Genomic DNA, 27,915 nt, shown 5'->3' with positions numbered 1-27,915 from the left:
ATTTGACCCTTGAACAACATGGGTTAACTGCGTGAATCCAATTATGTGTGTATTTTTTTTAATAGTGAATACAGCACGATCTGTGGTTGGTTGAATCTGCAGATGCAGAACCACGGATACAGAAGGGCAATTAGTATAAGTTACACACAGATTTTCCACTTGATGGAGTATTGGTGCACCTAACCCCTGTGTTGTTCAGTGGTCAACTGTAATGCATGTTTATTGTAGAAATATTAGAAAATATATGGAAGTAAGTTGAAGAAAAGTAGAGTCCCCATTATCATACCATCCAGTCTTGTTAACGTTTAGGTGTGTATAGTTTTTTTTAAACCCATGTGATTAAAAAAAAAATTTATTGATGCATCATTACCCATCAGAAGATTCACCCTTTAAGTGTACAGTTTAGTGGTTTTACTCATATGATTTTATCACTTAGTAGTATGAGCATTTTTCTGTGAAGAAATAATGTTTTTTTAAATATTATTTTATTTTGAAGAATTTCACAATAAAGCTTGTTTTTTTGTGGGCTAATTAAGGCAATTATCTGGCAACCCTTTGTAACATTCTCTGTAACTTCAAGACAGCTGAATTCCTTCTTTAAAATACACTACTACTAGATTTTATCTTTTGTCTCTGTAACTGGGTAATATTTGGCTATTTTTCTTAATGCAAAAGCCCTCAAAACCTATAGTTTCTTCTTGGTTTGGACTTCTTCATTCTGGATAATTCCCAATCATTCATTTTTCCTCTTAGGATTTATTTTTCCAAATATCTTTATTATTTTTTCTGAAACTAGCCAGTTAATATTTGAATGGCTTGAGGCTAATTAGCAGCTCATCTTTTTCACATTCTTTTTTATTTTTAAATTATAGCACAAAATTTGTTTATGGTTAATTATTACCAATTGAAAAGACTGAAACACAGAAATTATGTCAAAAATATCTAAGCAAGTATCTTCCCACCCCAATTTCAGACATTACTTTAAGCATTTCTAAGGGACATTTCCAGGTTACGTTTCATAATAAAATAACATTATAAATGCCTATGTATTTCAGATGGAAGGTGCAATATATTGTTTCAAAAAGGGAGAATTACTTTTCCTTCTTGTGAAATGCATCTTTTAATTTTTGTAGTTTAGGTTATCAGAATTTTAGAACTGCTGTAAATGTGCTGATTGTTAGTTCATACACTGCCTAATGTTGTGCTAGAGTGGTCTGTAATTATATCTTTTTTCCTGTTTGCTAACAGTGGAGACTGAGGATAATGTTAGATGCAAAGAGAGAGGCTGGCAATTTCTTGGCCACCTGAGTGAAGAGGAAAAAGAGTCTTGTTGTCTTGACTCCTAAGTTATGAGTTTTAGTAGTTTTCCTGCTTTATCAAGGTGGTCTTAACAGCCCCTCCCAAACAAGGAAAAAAAACCAAGAGCAAAACACAAATTAAATGCATATCTGTGTGAAAACACTTACATACACACATATTTATACAGCTATTCTATTTGGTTTTAGGGTAACTTTTCTGAATTCAGTAATAGAATAGTTACTAAAATTTTACTACTGGAAGCTTGTGCTTGATTTTATTAGCTGTTTTTCTCTTTTTTCATTTTATTTACCCAGACTATCCCTAGTCGTACCTATTCATTTGTCGAATTCCCATAGATTCTGTTGTAAATTTTTAGAGATTACCACACTCTATTTCAGGCAAACATTTATTTAATGATTTAAGATGATTCATTATTAGCATTGTTAATCAGTTAGGGTCTCAAACTACTTATATATCATTTAAGCTAGTTGTGTGGTGCTTGTTTGAGATGCAAAACAATGGTGGTAACATTGTCCTTTTTTCTTTGCTGTCTCATGTTATGTATACTTTTTTTGAAATGGAAATTAATTTTTAATTTATCTTTTAAGTGATGATTTACTGGAGGATTCAGACAGTGAAGAGCACTCCAGATCAGATTCTGTGACAGGTATGTAAAAAATACTAGATAATCTTTTTTTTATATCCTTGTATTTATATAGTTTTTAGGTAAAGCTAAATACCACTTAATTCTGTATTTCTTAGTGCAAACTCTAAATTTTCATTAATACACAAAGAAATCTCAAATATTATGTATCAGAGATCTTGAATTAGTAGTGTGTTCATAGAGTTTCATACTTAAAATTTAAATAGTACCTATTTGAGCCAAAGGAATTAAAATGAATCTTATTAAATCTTTGTCACATATTTCAGGGACATTAAACTCTTCCAAATGTGTTCAGCTTATTTGTATAGTGTATTGTATTGTTAAATAAAAGTAACATTTAAATTAATAATTATTAATTAATGATTTCTTATTCTCCCCAAAACACAGGTGAATAGAGAATAAATTATAAAGTATAAAATCATAGACATTAAGGCATCAAATAAATGCTGCCTTGTTCATTAACTTATGAAATATTAAGGCGAAAGAGTATGCTTCATATTTTAATGTAGTTATATTATAGGCAAGGCATCTCAGAATTCGAATCCTAACCCTGTCACTTTTTTTTTTTGGCTGTGTTGGGTCTTCGTTGCTGTGCATGGGCTTTCTCTAGTTGCGGTGCGTGGGCTTCTCATTGAGGTGGCTTCTCTTGTTGCGGAGCACGGGCTCTAGGCGCGCGGGCTTCAGTAGTTGTGGCTTGTGGGCTCTAGAGCGCAGGCTCAGTAGTTGTGGCGCACAGGCTTAGTTGCTCCGCGCCATGTGGGATCTTCCTGGACCAGGGCACGAACCCGTGTCCCCTGCCTCGGCAGACGGATTCTTAACCACTGCGCCACCAGGGAAGCCCAACTCTGTCACTTACTATAGTCTGATTGCACTTCCTAATATATAAAATAGTGATATTAACATCTGTTACTTAAAATTTTGGCAATTGATTAAGATAAAAATATGTAAACAGATTACCTGGGAAGTAGCCACTATTTTAAAGAAGTGACCATTATTAAATTCTGGCTATTTTCTAATGTCAAATGTCATGAAATAAGGACATATATGACTTATTAAATCTCTTTAGGGGAGACTTGGTTTTGTATAGTTCAGTTGTTAAAAGTTATGTGTCTAAAGTTAGTATAGAGTAGCAGGTGCTCTCAATTCCAATTTGTTGTAAAATCTTTTTAAAGCCACCAAACAGAACACTGCACTGATTTTTGCGTTAACCCTCATTTGTCTTTTAAGGTAGTTCTTAGCAATGAAAACAATGAAGAAAAATGTAGGAAATGGCCCCAAATAATATACAAATGTGTAATTAGCTCTAGGAAGAATAATTGATTACATTTAAAAAATTTAGTCTGATGAAGAGTGCTCTTTTTCCACTTTGTTACCCCTTTGCAAAAGAAAGGGCTACTATTGCATTTTGAAAAATCTGATGAAGAATAATACATTGGTCACTGGTTATCTGGAGATCTGGTTAGAGCTTGAACTCTTGCAAAATAAGTCTTTGGTCTTGTCAGGTCACTTAAACTCTCTGGGCTTCAGTTTTTCCTTTGTCAAGTGAAGTATTTGAACTAACTGTTCCTTTTTCTGCTCTTAAATTTTTTGATTCTAGCTATTATCCTTTCCTTTGTATGCTGTGGCCTAGCTCTTTCCTCTGGGTCTAGGGATCTCAGTAGGTATTTTTGTAATTATAGTACTTATATATTGATCTATTTCCTTATCCCCTTTCTACCTTTATCATTTTCATCTACGCCCATTTGATCTTTCACACTTCCTTTAGATTCTGTAGTCCTGTTTACTTCACTTCCCGCTTACCGTATATTTTTGTTGACTCTTTTTATGATACCTCATTCAGGGTTGGGAGTGGTGTCCTCATGTAGTATTAAAAGGTAACCATGGTAAGAGAAAAAAATTCTTCCAGTTCAGAATTTTTAATTGCCTCATTTGAGGATTTGTAAGTAGTTCATTGATTTATAGTAAAATATGTATCTTCTAAGCTAATTCTTTTATATTGAGAGACTGTTAGTGAATTTTGGAGCTTGTGATATTAATGGGAGATATATTTTATTCCTGAAGTATCTAAAATAAGTCATAGATGCTATTTCCAAACTTAAGTTTACTAACTCCAAGTTCTTCCTGTCAAATTGAATGATATGGTCTGAAAAATTGTAGAATATATTTCTTAATTTCAAAAATGTGAGTGGAGACTAAGAGACTTTTATCTGTTTATTAGTTGAAGGTTATGACTTTTGTAAGTAGATCATGTCAGAGAGAAAAGTTTGCTCTTTGGTTCATATATCAGAATTAAGGGTACATACCGTCTTGTGTAGAAGGAGAAGAATGTTTGGCAAGAGATTGAAGAACAGTTCAAATTGAAATTTGATGGTTTTAGGAAAATGCCTAATGTAAACCTCTGGAAGTTTGGCTGGCAGAACTGTGGGTTGACACTACCTAAGTAAGCAGAATAGAGAAGGGTTTCCCAATATGATTATCTGAAGAATATTATACTGCAGGATATTTGTAGGTATGTTCTGTAAAAATTTATTTTGTGGTCCAACAGGTTTGAGAAATTCTGAGACAAGTAAAGATGACAGTTTTCCTTACTGCAGTATTTGACAGTGGTCATGCTTTGTCAATCTTCTGAGGAGAATGTACTGCATACGCTGTTTCCTAGACATCAATTAAATAGTTGGGAAGAAACAGAGTAGTAATGCCACTTGTTATATTTTCTTTTTTAATGGATAATCTCATCTCACATGTCTTTTGAATATTGTCTTAAATGTGTGTTAATATATGTAACTTATGGTCAGTTTACTTTGTTTTAATATGTACATAAGAGCTTTTTCTTGGCAATTTCCTACCATAACTAAAAGAAAAAAATCAGTTAAGTAAATTTCAGTTTAGTCCAATAGATAGTTAGCATCCTCAAGATTTATTACAGTGTATTGCATGTTATAAAAATCTCACTCAAAATAATGTTTCAACTTTCAGCCTCATATCTAAATGAGTAAATTTGTAAAGTAAATATATATAAATATTGCATGGCAATATAAAGGCTGCACATGAATATAGTCAAATGAGTGGTTAAACAGCTTCATTAGTACAATTAAATTGTTAAGTTTATAACTAAAGTTTTTTCTGCTTTGCTAGAAATGGATTTAGTTTTAGATGATAATAGTGACATTGTGTGAAATGAGAAGTTTATGCTGAGAAAATGGGAAAGTCTAGATAAAGCTGTCCGTGAGCATTTTGAAGATATTGCATATGAAATCGTTAACAAAAATGGTGTAAACAGAGCTTTCAGTATATCTCAAGTGTTGGATGTTCCATGAATCTCTGTTGCTCATTCCTGTACTTGGGTAACTTTCAAACTTCCATGCAATCACCTTGAGTTATTTTATACTTATTTCCTTACTCTTCTATGCTCTTCCTAATCTAAAATTGTAAAACCAATTCCAGTTTTTTTGGTATTTCCACAAGTTACATAGAGTGACCTTTACATTATTATTGCTAATAATGTTGTTGCCTGATAGTTTGTGCTATTGAGGAAAAAAACAGATTGGTTGAAACTTTGCATTCAGTATCAAGAGATTATACCTGGTTTAGAGGTTGACTGACACCTACTTCAGGGTTTTGTGTTGAGAGAGGTGGTATTTTTGGAGCATTGAGACTGAGGAATGACCTTTATACTATTTGTAAGGGGACAGCTTGAAGATCACATGGTAGACAAAAGGTCAGTAAGGGTATTGTAATGTAGTTGACTTGAACTATAAATGAGAGGATAATACTGAAGACACTTATATTTCACTTAAAATGACTAATTTTGGGAACTTTATTTTCTAGTTATTATTTTTTCTGAGCTGAGGTTAGAAATAAATTGCATGCTATGACAGTCAGCTGATAATTAGCATGGTGGGGTGGGAGAGAGGTGATGAACTGAGATTACAGTAATGTTTCATGGATATTCTTCAAAGTGCATAAATGACATATGCGTAGTATTGAGTATATTTTTGGTTTAGAGTTGAAGGACAGAAATCTTTTATTTTGATACTAATAATGTCTTCATTCTTTAACCCTTTTTTCCTCCTTTTTTTTTTTTTTTTTTTAAAGATTTTGCTCACAGATTGCCAGGAGAATGTATTCTGAATTAAAAATGATTTTTGAAACTCTTTAATACCTCTGTGGTTTTTCTGAGTAGATTCATCTCAGGTTTGATTAAATTTCCTTTAAAAGGTCTTAAATTCTTCCACTAGTGTAATTAAAATGCACCAACTGGATGAGTCAAAAAAAAGAAAATTAATGAAAATGTTATACTACAGATTTTGATTTATATTCACAAGGCCATTTGTAATGAATATTGTTCCTTTTCAAAGGGCATGCATCACAGAAGGAAGCCATGGACGTGAGCCTTGATATAACAGCACTCAGCATCCTCCAGCAGCCAGAAAAACTTCAGTGGGAGATTGTTGCAAATGTTCTTGAAGATACTGTTAAGGATCTTGAAGAACTTGGGGCAAATCCTTGCTTAACCAACTCTAAGAGTGAAAAGACAAAGGAAAAGCACCAGGAACAACACAACATTCCCTTTCCATGTTTATTAGCCGGAGGTTTATTAACATATAAATCTCCTGCTACCTCACCCATTAGTAGTAATTCTCACAGGTCACTGGATGGTTTAAGCAGAACTCAGGGTGAAAGTATATCAGAACAAGGGTCAACTGACAATGAATCCTGCACTAATTCAGAATTAAATTTTCCTCTGGTAAGAAGGACTTTACCCATTTTGCTTCTTTATAGCATCAAGGAATCTGATGAGAAAGCAGGAAAAATCTTTTCACAGATGAACAATATAATGAGTAAAAGTTTGCACGATGATGGTTTTACAGTTCCACAGATTATTGAAATGGAGCTGGATAGTCAGGAGCAGTTGTTGTTGCAGGATCCTCCTGTGACTTACATTCAGCAATTTGCAGATGCAGCAGCCAACCTTACCTCTCCAGATTCTGAGAAGTGGAACTCTGTGTTTCCCAAGCCTGGGACTTTGGTTCAGTGTTTGAGGCTGCCAAAGTTTGCGGAGGAGGAGAATCTTTGTATAGACTCAATAACTCCTTGTGCTGATGGAATTCATTTATTAGTAGGACTGCGGACATGCCCTGTTGAATCCTTGAGTGCAATAAATCAAGTAGAGGCCTTGAATAATTTAAATAAGTTAAACTCTGCACTATGTAATAGACGGAAAGGTGAGCTGGAATCAAATCTTGCTGTAGTGAATGGTGCAAATATTAGTATAATCCAACACGAATCACCAGCAGATGTACAGACTCCTTTGATAATTCAACCTGAGCAGAGGAATGTTAGTGGTGGATATTTAATACTTTATAAAATGAATTATGCCACTCGGATAGTGACTTTAGAAGAGGAGCCAATAAAAATCCAACATATCAAAGATCCCCAGGACACAATTACCTCGCTCATTTTGCTTCCGCCAGATATACTGGATAATCGAGAGGATGACTATGAGGAACCTGCTGAGGAAATGCAGTTAACCTCAAAGAATGGCATTGAGAGAGAGAAAAAGTCTGATATTTCTACTCTTGGACACCTGGTAATAACCACTCAGGGAGGATATGTAAAAATATTAGATCTTTCAAACTTTGAAATTTTGGCCAAAGTGGAACCTCCTAAAAAGGAGGGCACTGAGGAACAAGACACATTTGTTTCTGTCATTTACTGCTCGGGCACAGACAGGCTGTGTGCATGCACCAAAGGTAAGCTATTGATTAGTTTGGTTCTTCTACAAATCTTATAAAATCAATGTATATGGCATTCATTTATGTGCATACTTAGCATGAATTTTAGATCCATATAGATGGAAATTTATTTTTTTTATAATGAAGTCGTAAATCTTTCTACTGTTTTAACTGTTTTTAAAACTTTTTTCTACTGCCCTAGGTAAGGATTCTAATTTAAATAAGTTAATAAGTCTCTCAGAAAGTATCTTCTCTGCTTTAACCTCAAGAAAATAACCTGCTGTTGTTTCTGTGAGTCCTGACTCTGCATCTGCTCAAATTTGTGGCTTTGGACAAGTTACTTTAAACTCAGTAAACCTTTGTTTCTTTATTTATAAACTAGGACAAGGCAGCCTATTTCCAGGCTTGGTAGAATTAAATGAAATAATGTATGTAAAGTTTCTGGCACAAATACATGTCCTTATTTCCTTCTGAAATAAAAGTATTTAGTAAATAATTATTAGTTTTACCAAATAAATTTTTCTTGTCTTATTTACTCTTAACCTTTTGCTGATAGTGAATCAGTTTTGCAACATTTGAGGCTTCATACAGAGTAACAGATAGTGTTACTAAGGAATTACTGACAATATCAAGAAAATGAATAGTCCTATTGATTGTTTAGTAGGAATTTAGGGCCAGGAAATATTTGAAGCCTAAGTAACTATAACCAATGCTTGGCAGAGGAATTGGGTTTGGGAAGAGTTATGCATCTCATTTGTGGTTCTGGTAGGAATTAACCTGAATTTTTCCTCTCTTTAAAAAGATTTTAAGAGTTTGGCTAAGAAGGATAACAGTGGACGTAGTGGTGTGGGTTGCCTTCTTTGAAACACATCTAGTGAAATAACAAGGGGAAAAAAAATCTTCAAATAACATCAAAATCCAACTAGATTATTTTAAAAAATGAGCAGTGTAGAATAATTTTAGAATAATAGAACTTTCAGAAAAACCATTAAAATACTATGTGGTGTCAAGGATAAATTGAGCTTATTAATCATGTATATGCCAGTTCATTTCTGTGAGAGTTTTACCTCTGTTAATTTGTTTAGTCATCACACCAACTTTATGAGTTATGTACTGTTATTGTCTCCATTTTACAGATAAGGAAACCGAGGGAAAGAGGTTAAGTAACTTGCCTAAGTCACAGAGCTAATAAATGACAGAGTCAGCGTTCAGACCTGGGCAGTCTGTCATCAGAGTGCTTAAACTACATTAAACTGCCACAATGTAATAAAAGCAGAACACCCATACATTGAATTTTTTGGAATATTTTAATCTGAAAGATTTAAAAAATGAAAACAATATAATTTGCTGTAGGCCATCTGGAAGTGGAGCTGGGTTTGGAACCTGAGTTACCTGGTCCCAGGGCACATATTCATAAGATACTAGTAGTTTCCACAAACGCAATCAGAGTTTAATGATTTGATTTATTTGATGAGATAGCTTTTGGCGATTCAGAGGAGAAATAGTATTTAAGCTATGAAATAGATTAATGTTTTCATGGAGTTTGGACAATGAAAATTTCTAGGAAGTGATCTCATGTAATGGAATTTATTTAGATGAATTGAAGGACGAGAGAAAGCCTGAGAAGTTAACCACTTTAAAAATTATCCCCCAGTTCTTTAAGGGTTGACTGATCAAGATGCATTTGAAAAGATGAGATTAATAACAATAAAGAGGACAGAAAAGTTGATGTTTTAAAATGTATGTATGACAGTCCGTAAAGTAGATTTTTGAAAAGCACTGTAGACTGTAAATCAAATGGATTTGACTCTGTCTTGTGAGTATATTCAAATAGCATAAGACTCTCATGGAGAAACATTGAGTCTTTTGATAAAAATCTACAATTAATGTTGTAAGTTAATTTTTTTTTTTTTGGCCACACCATATGGCATGTGGGATTTTACTTCCCCCACCAGGGATCGAACCTGTGCCCCATGCAGTGGAAGTGTGGAGCCCTAACCACTGGACCACAAGGGAATTCCCTATTATTATTATTTTTTGATGAGAACTCTTAGGATTTACTCTTAACAACTTTCATATATAACACACAACTATTGATCTGTTTTTATTTCACTGATTCCTTCTCCTGTCATCTCAAATCTGCATTGAGTCTCTAGTGAACTTTTTCATTTTAGGTACTTTTCAACTCTAGGATTTCCCTTTTGTTCTTTTAAAATAATTTCTTTTTTTTTGTTGAGATTCTTTATTTGTTGAGTCATTTTCACCGTTCGTTCTTCTAATTCTCTATACCTGGTTTTCTTTTATTCTATAAAATATTTACAATAGCTTCTTTGAAGTATTTGTCTGCTAAATCTAAATATGGGTGCTCAGAGATATTTCTCATTGATTTTGTTTTTCTTGAGCATGTGTCACTCTTCACATGTTTTATAATTTTTAATTTAATACTAGACATTTTAAATAATGTTGTAGAAACTCTGGACTATGATTTACCCCCCTTTGGAGGGGGTTGTTGCATTGGTTATTTGGTAACCCACCTGGCCTAAATCTGTGAAATCTGTTTCGTTTGCAGTGAGCAGCCACTGATGTTTCTTTCATTTTTTTACCCCCTCTGGTTTTTATTTATTTATTTTAAAAAATGTATTTATTTTACTTAATTATTTTTGGCTGCATTGGGTCTTTGTTGCTGCGGGCGGGCTTTCTCTAGTTGCGGCGAACGGGGACTACTCTTTGTTGTGGTGCGTGGGCTTCTCATTGCAGTGGCTTCTCTTGTTGCAGAGCACGGGCTCTAGGTGCGCGGGCTTCAGTAGTTGTGGCTCACGGGCTCTAGAGCGCAGACTCAGTAGTTGTGGTGCACAGGCTTAGTTGCTCCGTGGCCTGTGGGATCTTCCCGCACCAGGGCTCGAATCTGTGTCCCCTGCATTGGCAGGCGGATTCTTAACCCCTGCGCCACCAGGGAAACCCTCTGATTTTTATTTTTAAGACTTGTATCTTATTTGTTGTCTCTCTGTCCACATAGTTTAGTATTCAGCCAATGATTTTGATAATTGGCTGTGACGAAACACCTTTACTGGTAAGGTTGTGTTCAGGTGTGCCTTGGCTGTTATTATCTTTATTTTTATTTTCTCTTGTGCCCTTTCAGGTCTTTTCTACGTAGGCATGGGGACTTGGTTGACTGAGAATATGTTGATGGCTTGGACCCCATCTGGTCTTTGCTGCACATATTTGCAACCTCTGATCAATGTGGGATGTGTGGAATGTTTACCAAGCCCCCTATGTTTCTTTCTTAATCTCTCGTTATTTCTAGTGTTTTGCTTGTCCTACACAGGATTCTGACTTCGGATAGTAGAGTAGATGGGCCTTCTTTTCGCCCCTGAGCCACTTTAAGCGGACAAGCTTTCCAAATCAGAGTCCCCTGTGGCAGTAGTAGCATATCTGCTGGTTTTCACCGTTTGACCCACTCTGTTTAAATTACAGTTTTGTGCAACTTTATAGATGCTTTTCAGGAATAAGATTTTTGTCTTCCTTATTATTCTGGAAGCGAATCTCCAAATATTCTTGTTTTTTTTTTGTTCTTAAATATTTGCTAAGCTCATTTTCCATTTTCTTTTCTGTGATAGAAATAATGAAAAATAGAAATTTGATTTGATTTCATTTTATTGTGAATGCTTCAAAAAATTAAGAATCTTTGTTCAGTTTTGTTACTGCTGTGATTAAGAGATTGGGCTGTGGATTCCAACATAGCTAGTGCATCAGTTTCCTCATCTGTAAAGTGGCCACAATTATACTCCCTACTTTAAGGTTATTTGTGAAGACTAAATGAATTAAGCATTTAAAATAGTGTCTTACACATGTAAGTACTAGATAAATAACTATTTTTACATATGTTTATGTATTTGCCATTTTCATCATTAAATTTAATTTTCCTTGACAGTTTGATTTCTGAATTCTTAGAGATATGTCACTTTGGTAGCCCTCTTTTTTTGCCTTTTGAGTGAAATTTAAATAAATTAAGTTTCTTAACTAAGTAGTAGACACTTGTCTGTTTACCTATTTTTCATGTACCTACGTTGATGGAATTTTACTACACTGTAGGTGGTGAGCTTCATTTTCTCCAAATTGGAGGAACCTGTGATGATATTGATGAAGCTGACATACTAGTGGATGGATCTCTTTCTAAAGGAATAGAACCGTCTTCAGAAGGTTCCAAACCTTTATCAAATCCTTCAAGTCCTGGCATTTCAGGTATGGTATTAACTTTTTAAAATGATTCTTAAAAATGCAAATTCTTGTGATGTTCAAAGTTTTCTGGATCTTTCTTATATTATCTTAAACATTATTTCATTTATAGTCAATTCTTGGTTACTTTGAGAGAGTTCATTTCCTTGTGGACATTCTGTTGCCAGGCTTGTTTTTGTCTATTGTTTATCACTATTTTTTCAGTAGTTGGAAAATGTTGTAAACATTAGAATAAGAAATGGTTCTCAACCTGTGGTAGGTTGATCAGTTTTGGTGAAGTCACCTAAGAGGTAAAAACATTATTTTGGTCGTTAAGGAGCTTTCGGTCTAGTTAGGGAGCAACAAAGCATATGAAAAAAAGAAGAGTTCATTAAGTAAGTGTAAAGTGAGTGGAATGGCTAATATTACCAACATTACTACTGGAATAAAAATGCTGAAAAAATATTCTTTCCCAGGGGTGATATATTCAGACTCTCATTGCCCCATTGTGAACCTTTACATAGGTTTTGTTTTGTTGTTTTTGCCTTTTCTCCTACCCATCTTCTCTACTGTCCTCCAAAACTTGTTTTTCAAAAGAAGTAATGTTAGCATTGTTACTCCTGCTTAAAAATCTTTACTTGCTCTGTGGGCTAATAACTAGTCTTTTTCTCAACCTCCAGTTATAGGAAACTTTTCATGATTTCTTAAGTGTATTCAGTTTCATGCTCTTCATATGTTACACTAAGCTCTCTTTCCTTATCCTTTCCCTATACCACAGTCCTTCTGTACTTCCATTGTGCTGTTATGTTTTATTCTTAGCACTTACCACATTTTATTCCCCAAACCTAGCATTTAAAAGAAATTTAATGAATCTTTAAAGAAAAAATGTGTTTAAACTCAAATGTATTCCAAACAAATAATACATGAAGTTGGTATTTGTTCTTCATGAATACTTATATTTGTGCATTTGATCATTCTTCTTTGCACCAAAGGGAAACTTCTAGTGATTACTAGTATAATATATCTTAATTTTAGTGATTACTTGTATAATATATAGCAGTCTTTACTACCGTAAGGCAGGGTTTCTCATTCTCAGCACTATTGACGTTTCGGACTAGGTAATTCTTTGTTGTGGGAGGACCGTCCTGTGCTGTATTAGGAGTATCTCTGGCTTCTACCTACTTGATTGCTGTAGCACACACAATTATCCTCATCCAAATGGCCCTGGGGAGGCAAGATTATCCTCTGGTTGAGATAAAGTGACTCATGTCTCTTGCTATGTATAATTAGACTTGATTGTCTTGATTAACTACACAAGTTGGTTTAAAAAGCTAACATATTGAATGTTTTCATATTTTATAGGGTATTGGTGTAATAAGAGTTTTCATATAAATTCCATAAAAATACTATTTAATAAAGATGAATTAGATTATAAAGAAATAAAGAAGGAGCATTGATATGCTGTTAATGTTTACAAACAACATTTAATACAGTTTCAGTCAGATTTCTGTAAGCTTTGCGGAAAAATGTAATTTGAAGTACACTTGTAATAATTTTATAGAATGCAGTGTAAACTTTCTTTGTGAAGCTATTGTAAACTTACCAGATTTCATATTTTAGTCTTTTTTAAAAGTTATTTTTGTTAATTGGAATAAGAACAACAGTTTTTCAGCTTTGTTCTACGTTAGGCATTTCACAGATGTGAATACATATGTTTGTAAACGCAAACTAATCTCTCTGAAGCAGGTTGTTACTCTTATAATACTGGTATGTATACAAGGTATTCTTAACTACCCCAGAAGTGGAAAAAATGCTGTTTAAGCTTTTGGTTTGTAAGTATTTGTTTGCCGTCAGTATAGCTTTGACTTCTTAAAAATTACTTTTTAATACAGTAAAAAGGGGCAGATATTATGTGCTTGCAGATGTTTAGCATTTTGTTTTATAAATGACAAAGTGTAAAAGTTAATTATTGATCTGATGTAAGTCAGGCTTACATTTCAGCACCACTACTTCTGTTGCCCTTGTTAACCTGGTGCTCGTTAAAGCTCAGTCAGGGCTCTTCTAACAGGTTGAGTTTAGGTTTCTCCAATAAGTACCCTTTCTATAATTTAAAATATTCAAGATGGATTTTTCTTAATGCTAGTTATGTAGTCAGTGCTAGTTGCTTTAGTTGTATATAGGTATCTGAGCCTACATTATTAACTTTGAGGCCATTTGGTGAATGTTGTAATTGACTAGACAAAAAACATGGATTAAAACTTTTTTTAAAACCTATTTCAAATTCTACATTCACTATTGTTAAGGAGTTGATTTATTGGTGGACCAGCCATTTACCCTTGACATCTTGACGTCTCTAGTGGAGCTAACCCGCTTTGAGACTTTGACTCCACGGTTTTCAGCTACTGTTCCTCCATGCTGGGTAGAAGTTCAACAAGAACAGCAGCAAAGGAGGCATCCTCAGCATTTGCATCAGCAACATCATGGAGATGCTGCTCAGCATACTAGAACTTGGAAACTACAGACTGACAGGTAAAACATTCTTCCAAGCTCATCTTATATATTTGTTAGAGACAACATAGAATTGTTATATATGTTACTCTTTTCTTAACTTTTGCATATTAACAGCTTTGTTCCTTTCATTTGTCACCTTAATTTTAGAAATTCCTATATTCTTAGTTGTAGGATAAAACGCTAAGAGTAATCCATCATTGCAGTTAGTTTGTTAAATAAATTTGTGGATTGTGTGACTAAATACTTAAATGTTTGTTTTGTGTAGGTACTTTTTTTTTTAATATGAGTTTTCCTTTTTTCTGTTTTTTAAAAATTTTTATTGGCGTATAGTTGATTTACAATGTTGTGTTAGTTTCAGGTATACAGCAGAGTAAATCAGTTATACATATACCTATATCCACCTTTTTTTAGATTCTTTGCCCATATAGACCATTACAGAGTACTGAGTAGAGTTCCCTGTGCTATGCAGTAGGTTCTTATTAGTTATCTATTTTATATATAGCAGTGTGTATTTGTCAATCCCAGTCTCCCAATTGTGCAGGTACTTTTGAAGGCACTAATAATATGGCTTTCATGGAATTTACATTCTGGTGGGGATAGACAGACAGTAGCAGATATCTACTATGTCATATATAGTCATAAAAGCTCTGAAGCATGTTAAAACAGTATGGTGATAGAATAGTTGTTGGGTGTGTACATGTGTGTGAGCGTGAGAGAAGGAGAGAAGATATGTGTGATATTTTTTTATATAAGGGCCCTCAGAAAGGCCTCCATGAAGACATTAATTTGGAGACAATAGCAAGTACAGAGACCCTGAGAGGTATGTTTTATGAATTTTAGGAAGAGCAAGGACACTACTATTGGAGTGCAGTGAACATGGAGGAGAGTGGTAGGAGGTGAGATCAAAGGAAATGGTTGGTAGCCAGATCATGACCATCTTTATAGGCCATAGTGAGACTTTCATGTTGAGTGAGATGGGAAGATGTTAGATGGTTTTGAATGTAGGAGTGATGCGATATAATTTATATATTAGAAGGATACATTAAGACTGCTGTGTTGGTAGTAGATTACGAGTGGTTGTGGTGTGTGTATTGGGGGGAAGTGATAGAAGCAAGGATTCTAACTTGATTGCTGTTGTGGTAATTCAGGTAATTATGGTGCTGTTGATGGTAACTTGGACCATGATGATAGTTGATGGAGGAAGTGAGGAGTGGTCACATATAGTTTGGAGGTAGAAGGAATAGTGTATGCTAATATACTGAGCATCTGGTGTGAGTGAGAATAGTTAAGGATGACTAATGTTTTGGATTGAGAAATGGAATTTCTTTTTACTGATATTGAAGTTAGTTATCAAGTAATTTGGGTTTATTTATGATAAGTTTGAGATACCTAGTAGGCATTTGGATATGAATCTGGAATTTAGTGGAGTTTTATTTTACAGCATATATGTAGAATTTAAAATCAGAGAATGGACATGTATAAGAAATACAAAAAGTTCTTATTTTAAAATACAGATTCCTGTGACCCCTCTCTTAGATTCAGGGTGGGCCCCATGAATCTGCACGTAATTCTGATGCACAGTAGCTCACACTTAGGGGAACAAGGGCTTTTGGGAATGTACAGTTCCGAAGGCAGGTAGAGATTCCTGAGGTAAGATTATTCATTGCCCTAAGTTTAATCTTTCTCAGTAGAACTGCTTATCTTCTCTCCTGATCTGATTGAGAAGCACTAAGTTTTGTTGGAGGCTGCAAATCAGAGTATGAAAGGTGATATTAGTGGTAAGATGGTTACGGCTGAAGAAAGATTTTCGCATTATTTACTATTTTCTCCCTTACTTGACAGCAACAGCTGGGATGAACACGTTTTTGAATTGGTTCTACCTAAAGCTTGTATGGTTGGACATGTGGACTTCAAATTTGTTTTGAACTCAAACATCACCAATATTCCACAGATACAAGTGACACTGCTGAAAAATAAAGCTCCAGGCTTAGGGAAAGTCAATGGTAAGAATGGATCAAATTTTACATTGAAGATTTTATCTTGTAGTTGGTTTCTTAAAAAAACGAATTTTCAACTTGGCTGTCTAGGTTTGACGTCCCTCCTTGCCCCCCCACCCCTGTGGTATTTTCCTTCTTTACTTTTTGTGGTTCTATTTAGAAAAGTTAATCCAGAGAACATTTAAGAGCTTTTCAGTAACTCATTGTTGTTCAGGCTTGCATAAACTTAAGTAATTTAATTATGGTTCTTGGGAAATGCAGTTAGTTCCTGTGTGAGTTAGTTTCACTTTTAGCATTACTAGACTTACGCATTTCTCTTCCTAAGAGGAGACTTGATTGGGAAAAGAGCTTTGTTATGGAGTCACATATTCTTTTAAGGTTATTAGTAAAACCCAGAAGGTAATGCCAGAAATACATTCATCTTTATTTATCTTTCTTACAAGTTCCGAATTTGATGTATTGAGTTATTAAAATAGATCGTACATATTTGGCATATTGGAAACTAGATGTTATTTCTCAGTGTTTTCTTCTTAATAGGATAATTTAAAAAACTGGGGATAATTTAAGAGTAAAATGGCTACTTCACATCAGGGGTAAAAACATTGAAACCTGAAAAATTTCCTGTTTCACAAATATGTATGTATGTGTTTGTGTATATATGTGCGTTTGTATATATACGTGTGTATTTGTGTGTGTGTGTGTGTGTGTGTGTATTATTTTGAATCATGACAGACTCTGATGTAATTGGGATAGGACTTAGGTGTTGGTATTTTCAAAAGTCTGCAGGTGCAGTACTGTGTAGCCTAGGGTAAGAATTCTTAGTTTAGTTGCCAGCAGATTATTTCTTCAGGTGAATATCCACCATTAAAAGAGAGAAGAGTGTATGAAACAATTGAATCTAATTTTCTTCTTCTCCTAACAACCATTTTAGCATCTGTGATAAAAATCACTGCAGTTCCCAGTTTAACAGAGAATTTTAGAATTTTAGGCACATAAATCATTGATATTAAGCAAAATTAAGTTTACTAATATTTTTATCCTCTAGAAACAGCAGTAGATAGGCAGATCACCTTTCCTTTGTCTCCAGCTCTTAACATTGAAGTGGAACAAAATGGGAAACCGTCCCTGGTTGATTTGAATGAAGAAATGCAGCACATGGATGTAGAGGAATCACAGTGTGAGTTAAATTACAGAGCTGTTGTCCATGACAGTAAAAGGAGTAGTGATCCAAATGCATCATGTTGGGCAAAGATTTCCTTATGGCTTGCAAAAACATGGTTTTAAGAACACAGTTAAAAATAACCTATAATTCTGCTTTGGCAGTATGCTTTAACTTTCAGCGCATCTTTGTGAACACAGCTGCACTAATACTTGCATTCTTGTTTTTTAATATCTTGAGATTTGAAATCATGTCATGGTTCTATAATTTTTTTTTTAATCAAGGTGAATGTAAATAATATGGGAGTGGAAAAGCAACATAATATATCAGATAATTGATTATAGTTCCTTAGCATGATAGTGAATTCTTATTTGAACACATTCAAATATGGAATTTTGTGTGGTGCTGTTACATGTAAATGGGATGGATATTTGCTTATTAAATATTACATTTTAAATTATAAGCTAACTTAAAAATGTGTATTTTTCTTTTTAGGTCTTAGATTATGTCCGTTTTTAGAAGATCATAAAGAAGACATTCTGTGTGGGCCAGTATGGCTTGCTAGTGGCCTTGATCTATCAGGGCATGCTGGGATGTTGACGTTAACAAGCCCCAAACTTGTTAAAGGTGAAGTAACATATTTTACAAAAGCAGAATAAATAATCCCACAATTGTAAAAGTAGATTAGAAAAAACTGATTTCAGAAAAGTAAGATTGTTTTTTGGGGGACTTTTCATTAGTGATTCCATCAGTTTCCTGGTAACTGAGGTAATTTCCTCTCATAAGTGATTATTGTTATGTGAAACTTCAGATCCTACTTTCTGTGTCTTGAAGGTCTCAGTGCTTTTTAAAAAAGCATAAAGAAGATGAATGTAGGATGACTTAGCATGACATACAGAATTCTTCAAATAACCAGACATCATGTTCTGGCATGTTTGCCTTTTCCATCAATTTAAAGTCCTGTGTCTTCAGAGTGTTGTATATTGTTATAATATCTTCGCTTATGGGATTTTTATAGAGGAGTTTTGAAAGTATCAGATGTAATGATCTGAGTGTCTTAAGCACAAATTATAATTAATGTATATTTTATATCTTATATCTGTAAGATATTAGATATTGCAGTAGTAGGACATTTATTTCACCTTTGTATCTCAGGGGTGAATAAAAAAAGCCAACAAATGAGACACTTACCTTGATTGTTAAAGTAAAATTGGAGGTGGGTAAGGTGTGGAGATCCTTCCCTAAACCAAGAAAATATCTGACCACCTAAGTAACAACTATTTTAACTTGTGTACATTCCCTTCATAATGTTTGTCCCTATTCACACGCTTACTTTTAGCTGCAGACATAGTATATACACAAGTTTGAATGTACTCCCTTGACTACATCTTATTCATTCATTCATTAACTTTATGAGACTCTTTAACTTTATGATGTGTTAGGCCACATCCTGGGTTAGTGGTGAGCAAAACTAATAACATCTCTTCTCTCATATTGCTGAGAGTACAAGTTAATTTTGTTGAATGAGAGTGTGAAACTGAAAATTTTATATGAAAATTAAAATGTCGGCTTTGACAAAATTGGGGATAAAATTATGTAACATGTATTTCAAAAGACTCAATAATGTAAAAGTGTTAATTTTCCCAGAATTTAGTAGAAATGACTCTTCTTCCCATCAAATTCCTAAAACTTTGAACTGGAGAAAATGATTGCTAAATTTTTGTGGATGAATAAAAGGATGATATTGGCCAGAGACATTTAGAAAAAGAAGATTGAGGTGGAGGGTCTTATTGGATTCTAGAACCTAGAATAATGCAGCAGTAAGAAGAATGTTAACAGTGTGGCGCTAGCACAGTAGGCAGACAGATCAGTGGAAAACAACAAAAGTAGCTTTTGTAATTACAGAAGGATTTCATACCTGCGTAGGCAACAATCAGCTTATGGTTTGTTCATGGGTATATTAGTTTGAGGGTATTTTTGCAATAAATTTTACATATAGATTGTATAGTATGATCTCAACTTAGTTAAAACCATATAAAATTGAAGCTAGCGATAATAACAACCAATATTTATCGAGTGCTTCCTTTGTGCCATGCAGTTATAAGTGTTTCAGTTACCTTTGAGGTAGGTACTATTATTATTCTCATTTACTTTTGAAGAAACTGAACCATGGAGAGGTTAATTTGTCACATGCCTAATAAAATGGCAGAACCATTATCAAAGCCAGGTAGTGGCTCCAAAGCCTGTGCTTTTTCAACTGTAATACTATAATGCTTATGTGTATGTATGCATTCACATATGTATGTGTGTGCATGCGTGCATTAAAGGACTGGATGGATACACATACGATACATCATTATCTTTGGGTGGTGCTTTAATGACAGTATTTTCTTTGTGTTTTTCTGTAGTTCACAAAATTTCTGTTATTAAAATGAATAACTTCTTTGATTGGGGTAAAACATGCGAGGTGTCAAAACTTTCTATCTTAGGCTGTTCATATAACTCCTGTGCTTTTTGTTCTTTTGCTACCAAAGGTTATTTAGCCATATTGTATGTAAACAGTGTAATTCGAAAATTCTGGCCAAGTGTGTTTTTCTTTTTGTGGAGTTAATTTAACTTGCTCTGGGAAGACAAAAAACAATTTGATTTTTTGGTGATTGAATAATTTACCCCCTTCTGTACCACTCCTCTAGGTATGGCAGGAGGAAAATATCGTTCATTTTTAATCCATGTCAAGGCAGTGAATGAAAGAGGAACAGATGAGATCTGTAATGGTGGTATACGTCCGGTAGTAAGACTTCCATCCCTAAAACACCAGAGTAACAAGGGTTATTCACTTGCTTCACTCTTGGCAAAAGTTGCAGCAGGCAAGGTATGAAACAGTATCATTTTGAACTGTAACGTGCTGTTTTAAACATGGTGGTTGAGATTTGACACACTGTTAGAAGTAGTATGGCCCATAATTGATTTATCAGTAGACACTTTGTTTGTTTGTATTTTTTCTCTGCAGCAAGTTAAAAAAATATAATCAAGGAGAAAATATTTGAATTAACTTTAAGCCGACTACCTAGCTTATATAAAGTACATTCAGTAGGGAATAATTGTTAGCAGGTACTTCCCTGTATAATTATTCTTAGTTCCTTGGGTGTGAGAGTTTGTTTCTCTGCCCTCTACTGATAATTCACTACTTTTTTTTGTTTGTTTGTTTGTTTTGTAAACATTTGAGAGACTGCAGGAACAGAAGTTGAGAAGTGATTTTAGAGATGTATCTTAATTTTCATGGTTCATTTTCTACAACTAGCTATATATCATGCAGTTTCCTCATACTTGTTTGATCTTGGACTTTCCTGAACTCTGGAGAGATTTTGTTTCTCTATCATCATTATTCATAAGCAACAATAGCAGTACCAGTAACACTAATCATCTTATATTTGTATAGGTCTTCCAATTTTTCAAGGACTTCTGTGTACTTTATCTGATTTAATCCTCAAAATAACTCTGAGGTAGGCAGAGCAGGTGTTATTACCTCCAGTTTTTCATGTTGAAAGTGAGTGAACCTTAGAGATTGGGGAGCTCGCATATCTTGTAGAGCTGTAGCTGGGACTTAGACTCAAGACTTTGGCTTTATAATCTTAATTCATTGGATTATTACCTTTAAACAGTGACTATGTCTTTCTTTTTTTTTTTTTTTTTTTTTTTTTGCGGTACGTGGGCCTCTCACCGTTGTGGCCTCTCCCGTTGCGGAGCACAGGCTCCGGACGCGTAGGCTCAGCGGCCATGGCTCACGGGCCCAGCCGCTCTGCGGCATGTGGGATCTTCCCGGACCGGGGCACGAACCCGTGTCCCCTGCATCGGCAGGCGGACTCCCAACCACTGCACCACCAGGGAAGCCCGACTATGTCTTTCTTTCTTTCCCTGTTATAATTCTGGGCTAAATTAGTCATTTACTGAATATGAGGGTGAAAGCTGTCATTTTAATTTGAGATTTATGTTTTGATAGCCATAATTCAGTTATATTCTTTTATTTATAGACTTTAATAGTAAATAATTTTTTTGTTTCATTTGTTTGTTCATTCAGTTATTTATTTTTGTATGTTTAGGAAAAATCCTCTAATGTTAAGAATGAAAATGCAAGTGGCACCCGTAAATCCGAAAACCTCCGGGGCTGTGACTTACTTCAGGAAGTCTCAGTCACCATCCGAAGATTTAAGAAAACTTCAATTTCTAAGGAAAGGTAACCTCATTTTCTTGTACTATTCTTAAAGTAATAGGAGTACAAAGGAAGAATTCCAATAAATATACCAAAATACACAAAATTTTTAAATCCTGACTTTTACTTGAAAATTTTTATTTGCTTTTCATTTCTCTTAAGAACTTATCTCAGTGATGGTATATATTGTCTTTCCACTTCATTGGTTCATCCCTGGTGTCTTTATAGTGTTTGGGAATTTTCAAAAGTTCTTTTTTTAAATTGTGATAGTAATGATTTCAAGTGAAACATTATATGTCCAACCAGGTTGAAATAGCTTCAGTTTTAACTTTTCTATTTTGGTTGTTAATGTGTTTATATATTCTTTTTTGTAGAGTGCAACGATGTGCCATGTTACAGTTTTCAGAATTTCATGAGAAACTTCTTAACACTTTGTGTAGAAAAGCAGATGATGGCCAAATCACAGAACATGCCCAGAGCCTTGTGTTAGATATTCTTTGTTGGTTAGCTGGAGTACATTCAAATGGACCTGGAAGGTTAATAAGATTTTATTTACCACGGATTGCCCTTTGGATGTTATGATTGGAAGTTCAAGATGAGCCTAAACATCTGCTATTGTTTTGCAGCTCAAAGGAAGGAAATGAGAGCCTGCTTTCAAAAACACGAAAATGTCTTTTAGACATTGTACATGTTTGCTTCTTTGAGGCAGGACGCAGCATAGCCCATAAGTGTGCACGATTTCTAGCCTTGTGTATCAGGTTGGTTTTTTTTCTTTGTTTTTGCTGTACGCGGGCCTCTCACTGTTGTGGCCTCTCCCGTTGCGGAGCACAGGCTCCAGACACGCAGGCTCAGTGGTCATGGCTCACGGGCCCAGCCGCTCCGCGGCATGTGGGATCTTCCCGGACTGGGGCACGAACCCATGTCCCCTGCATCGGCAGGCGGACTCTCAACCACTGCGCCACCAGGGAAGCCCCTGTTTTTTTGTTTAATTTGAAAATATACGTTGCAGGTGCACCTGCAGTTTGGCAGGGGATACCTTGTCTATAGTGTTATTTGGTCCCTGTTGAATATATGTATAACTTAAGAGGATTTTCAAAAGTTGATGAGGATTATTGAGATTCTAAGAAAAAATTTGGGTTTTTTTGGGCAAAATGTCATGTTAAATAAATCTAGTAATAAAAGAATTCTACTAGGCTTCTTTGCCTATTAGGAAAACTTCGGGGAGTTTGGTAAGGGGATCCCTTCCCCCACTTTCACTCCTACTGTCCCTGATTGTCTTTGGATTGTTCACCTGAGGCCTTGTTCCCAGTTACATAATAATTTTACCAGACTTATATGTAGTGTTATGCAGATCATTTTCTCTAAACACTGAAACTATCTAGGAAGTGTTTAAAAGCTAATAGTCTATATTGACTATACCTGCTTGTTAGCCCTTTTTGGTAAAAAAAAAAAAAAAAAAAAAGTGGTTTAATGTGTAAGAAAACAGTTACAAAGACCCTTAGTATAATCAATCCCTACTATCTTTCTGCATGTCTATAGGGCTTTAAGGCAGATTTTCTTTCAATTTGTATGAACACATTTTAAAGATTTTAAAAGTACTACACCATGTTTAGAGTTGGATTTAGACCTTGAGTAATGTATTTAAATTTTTTCTTTTAAAATTGTTTTCAGTAATGGCAAATGTGACCCATGTCAACCAGGATTTGGATCTGTTCTGTTGAAGGCCTTACTTGATAATATGTCGTTCTTACCTGCAGCAGCAACTGGTGGTATGTGAAATTAGTTCAATCACAAATAGCTGTAGCCTTAGGAAATATCTCACAGTATGCTTGGGGTTGTGTAGTAACTTCTTTTTTTTCTCAATTAGTTTTCTTTTTTTCTGTAGCTTATCTGTTTTTTAAGGGGTTTTAAATTGTGATTGGGTAGGCAGATACTCTCTGTTCGATAATATTTTTAGGAAAAAGTTAATGGGAGATTTAAGTAAATAACCAGGTCATCTCAATTCATACATTTTCTGTACTTCATTAAAATAATTGAGTTGCTTGGTTGTTCACAAACTAAAATGTCAGTAAGTGCCAGAGAGATGACATAAATAAGAAGAATGGTTCATAAACATATTGTGTGAGAATGGTAGGGTCTGTGGCAAACTCTGGTTCCCTAAAAGAAGCCAGTGGGTTGTTTTTTTTTTTTTACAGCACCTAAAGACTGGAAATGCCATTCAAAAATGAATGTAGTTATCAGGTAGGAATTTACTATGAAGGGCTACAGATTTGTCCTTTACCTAGTGTTAGTTTTTTGTGGGCATTTCTCACAGTCTTTTATTTTATAAATAACCATTCAACAAGTTATCTCAATGAGATAAACATATTCCACAAGGATTTGATCTTGGTGGTATACCAGAAAAAAAGTTTGCTCAAAGTTAGGGTAAATGGTTATTTTATCAATACCTTAATTTAGACAAAGAGTCTGTTTATATTTACCTTGAACATATATTGACTAAAACTATGAACTGTTTGTTTTATAGAGTAGAATGTTTTGGACTTGGTTGCTCACTTTAATAGTCTCTGGTGTTTAAAACAGTTTCTTGAGGATAGTGTTAGTGGTAGGGTGCTTAAATTATGGGATGTATTTAGTTAGATATCTCAAGTTAGAGTCTTAAAATACATCATCATGGTCACCTTTTAATATCACCTTTGGTCTGTATCTAACTGGCAGTATGGAATAACTATACTTCATTCACTTGCTAAAGTATATTATTTGTAGGTCACTGCCATCAACTGGTTTTGAAATTTTTAGTATAGAGAAATAGTATTTTAGGAAAGATGGCTTGAAGGACCTGACATCTCCGCTTTTCTAGCTATTATAAAATGTCCCTCAGAGTCATCTCACGTTACTGAAAACCTAAACGACTAGGTTGATCCTATACACTTCTCAAAAAATATGATTGCAGTTCTTTTTCAGTGTCCTCTTAGAGTCCTCCAAGGAGTTAGTCCTTCTTTGTAATTTGCCCTTACAGATTTTATTTCCAGAAAATCCTTCTAGGAAAAGGGGACATACTGATAAATATGAAATCTGAAGTTCTCTTTGTTAGAGAAAAATGAGGAAAAGAAACAGTGATTTAGACAACTGATTTGCTGCTGTTGTTTTCAGGTTCGGTCTACTGGTATTTTGTCTTACTGAATTATGTTAAAGATGAAGATTTGGCTGGGTGCAGTACCGCGTGTGCATCTCTGCTTACTGCTGTGTCCAGGCAGTTACAGGACAGGCTAACACCAATGGAGGCTTTGCTTCAGACAAGGTATTTTAATCTATGAAATGACTAATCATGGGCCTTTCTGGATATGATACCACCTTTGCGCATAATTGTTATTATATATATTTGCTTAAGTTTTTCTTCCCTTTATTTTCTCTGAAAATAATTCCCTTTAACAACTTTGGAAGTCCTGGAGATGGTTATTCAGAGGGCTAATTATATTAAAATACTTAAAAGTGGTGTATCTTGCTAATGGTAGAAGCACTTAAGGTAATTTGTTTCTTTGTTGTTAAAACTTTGTAAGCAAAATTATGTAAATCACTTATTGCCCTTAACTAGTATTCTTTATCTGCTGTTTGATTTTCTAAAACTTAAACATAATGAACTAAGAAATAGCTAGAGGTTAGATTTGAGTTCTTGCCTAATCTTCATTATTTGAAGTATCTTATTTAAAGCAAGGATTTTTGTAATCTTTATAGATTAGAAATCTTGATTTCAATGAGATGTTACTCAAAGCCTTTGTACCTTCTGCTGAGTCAATGTAATGATTGAGGCAAGGGAGGGGTGCTTGATAGCTCTTTCTTGATTCAGACTGCAGATGAAGGTTGTCTTGGTTCATTAGTTATCAGCTTAATTGAAATCACATTTATTGAGTCTCTGGACTGTATCTTTTGGAGTATAGGTTTTCAGGGAACACAGTTGAGATTCAGTGAATTTAAGGAGTTAATAGTGTCTCCTTCTGCCCTGTGTAAAAACTGCTTTGAAAACTAAGTAAATAGATAATTTGTTAATTAGATGGCTGACAGGAAAATTGTTAGGACATTATTTTATTTTTCAGATATGGATTATATAGTTCACCATTCGATCCAGTCCTCTTTGATTTGGAGATGAGTGGCTCTTCTTGTAAAAATGTATACAACAGCAGCATTGGTGTCCAGTCAGATGAAATTGATTTATCAGATGTCCTTTCAGGTAGTAAAGTCTTTTATTAAAGGAATTTCTGAATTTTATATCTTGGGTTTAAGTTACCATTGATTTTTTAATAGATTGTAGTCACTACATTCTATCTTTGAGAACTAAAAGTTTTTAGAACTTAACTTTAGTATCCGTGAGTCATTAAACTATTTGCCTTTGTTTCTTAACTCCCCCCTCAAAAAATATTGAAGTTATTTTTGAAAGGGTTGCAAATTTGGTTTTTGTGTGTGTGTGTGTTTCATTGCATGTCAGTATGACGTTAATGCTAATAAGAGATTAAAATTTGGTTATTTGTTGTAGTCCTTTCAGTTTTATGTGGTGTGCCTTTGTTGTTCATAAACTCAAAGAACATGTTATTTCATATTACAAAATATGAAAATAAAATTAATTTATACTTATTTTAATAAGCAAAGATGCAGAAAGAAAAAATAATTTTCTGCATCTTCTGTCACACTCTCCTGAGGTGAACTTGGTACACCATGTTACATGTATTCTTGTATGCATTTCTAAAGAATATGTTTTTAGGATTGAATGTATAACACTATTTGTATAATCTTTTCAGGTGCTGGAATTTGGTGTTTTTCTAGTTTTGTCAGATAGAGCAATGATCGCTTTGTTTTTTGTTTTCTTCCATCTTACCGAACTTACTGCAGGTGTTGCTAGTAAACCAAAATGTTAAAAAATTTATTTGTAAACATACTATGATAATTACCACATTAATTATAAGTAAATTTTGGGAGTTAGTCTCAGGTTTGTAAATTATGAGTTGTGAAAAAAGCAAAAGAGAAAAATCAAATATAGAAATATAAATAGAACACAAAATGTCTCAACTCTAACCTCTTCATCCTTTTAGATTACCATTGTTAACAGAATGCTTAGCTATTTAGACGTATTTGCTGCACGTGTTTATGAGCATTTTTAATGAAAGAGGTCATACTATACTTCTGGTCTGTTACTTGCTTTTTAATGACTTATTCTGCCTTAGATACTGGTGTTATCTCCTCTGTTTGATGACTTAGGCTCCTGACTACCTTACTGCCAGTGTGTCTCTCTCTAAGTGACTTGTCAAATTATGACTAGAACTCAAAGGAGGGGTTAGAGTTAGACCTGTAGATGCCTTCTGAACTCCTTAGGATAGAATGAAATTCCTTATAGAGAGAACGTAAGGAGAGGACCGTAGAGCTCAGGCCAAGCCTGGGGGTTAAATAAGCAAGAGCAGCCATGCTCTATATTATAGAGTATCATAGGCCCAGAAGAAGGGACTTAGAAGTCGTGATATATGTCTCCATATGAGCGTCTCTTCATTTTATTTCTCACCATCCAGCATTCCTTTTTTCAGTTAATGGCATCCATGGCACAAAACAGAAATCTGAATGGTATCCTCTCTTTCTCATCCTCCACAATGAGGCTGTCGTTAGATTCTATTTTTCCACCAACATATATTTCAAATCTGCCCATTCTCTTACTTCCCACGATCGCAGTATTACGATCTAAGCCACAGTCGTTTTGAACCTGGACTACAGTAATAGCTTTCTAACTGGTCATTCTGCATCTGTTCTTGGCTCACTTCTGTACATTCTCCACAATGCAATGAATGCAATCATTTTTGAATGCAAACCTGATCTGATCATTCTCTGTCTCTTCTTAAAATACTTTTCATTTCTTTCCATAATTGTGCAGTCCAGAGTCTCTAATATAGCACAGAACATCTTGTGTGATCTGCCCTGTTAGTTTTCTTTCTGTGGCCCAGTGATTCTCAAAGTGTGGTCCATAGGTCCCCTCAGGGTTCCTGAGATCCTTTTAGGGAGTCCACGGGTTAAATGTTTTCATGATAAAACAATGTTACTTGCCTTTTTTCATTGCATTGACATTCATACTGATTGTGCAAAAGCCTGAT

The 27,915-nt window shown here is 34.6% G+C and overlaps 1 protein-coding gene across 6 annotated transcripts in view; it reads left to right on the top strand.

Annotated features, from left to right (window-relative positions):
• Positions 1-27,915, top strand: part of BIRC6 (baculoviral IAP repeat containing 6) — a 239,505-nt gene that overhangs the window by 50,021 nt on the left and 161,569 nt on the right. For 5 of the 6 annotated variants that reach the window (XR_004482481.2, XM_033425249.2, XM_049696303.1 and 2 more), the window contains exons 9-22: positions 1,908-1,966; positions 6,322-7,716; positions 11,791-11,940; positions 14,217-14,442; positions 16,267-16,427; positions 17,467-17,598; positions 18,076-18,207; positions 20,274-20,452; positions 21,681-21,814; positions 22,165-22,326; positions 22,417-22,548; positions 23,462-23,559; positions 24,941-25,088; positions 25,882-26,015. Coding sequence is in view for 5 of the 6 variants with exons in the window: in XM_033425249.2 (XP_033281140.1) it covers positions 1,908-1,966; positions 6,322-7,716; positions 11,791-11,940; positions 14,217-14,442; positions 16,267-16,427; positions 17,467-17,598; positions 18,076-18,207; positions 20,274-20,452; positions 21,681-21,814; positions 22,165-22,326; positions 22,417-22,548; positions 23,462-23,559; positions 24,941-25,088; positions 25,882-26,015 (3,242 nt within the window). In the remaining variant the exon portion in view is untranslated. The remainder of the gene's footprint in view (positions 1-1,907; positions 1,967-6,321; positions 7,717-11,790; positions 11,941-14,216; positions 14,443-16,266; positions 16,428-17,466; positions 17,599-18,075; positions 18,208-20,273; positions 20,453-21,680; positions 21,815-22,164; positions 22,327-22,416; positions 22,549-23,461; positions 23,560-24,940; positions 25,089-25,881; positions 26,016-27,915) is intronic. The other variant, XM_049696304.1, reaches the window with a different exon arrangement.

This window comes from Orcinus orca, chromosome 13 (assembly GCF_937001465.1).
Source record: "Orcinus orca chromosome 13, mOrcOrc1.1, whole genome shotgun sequence".
In the NCBI taxonomy this organism is placed as follows: domain Eukaryota; kingdom Metazoa; phylum Chordata; class Mammalia; order Artiodactyla; family Delphinidae; genus Orcinus; species Orcinus orca.
This window is presented reverse-complemented; position numbering and strand designations above follow the sequence as displayed.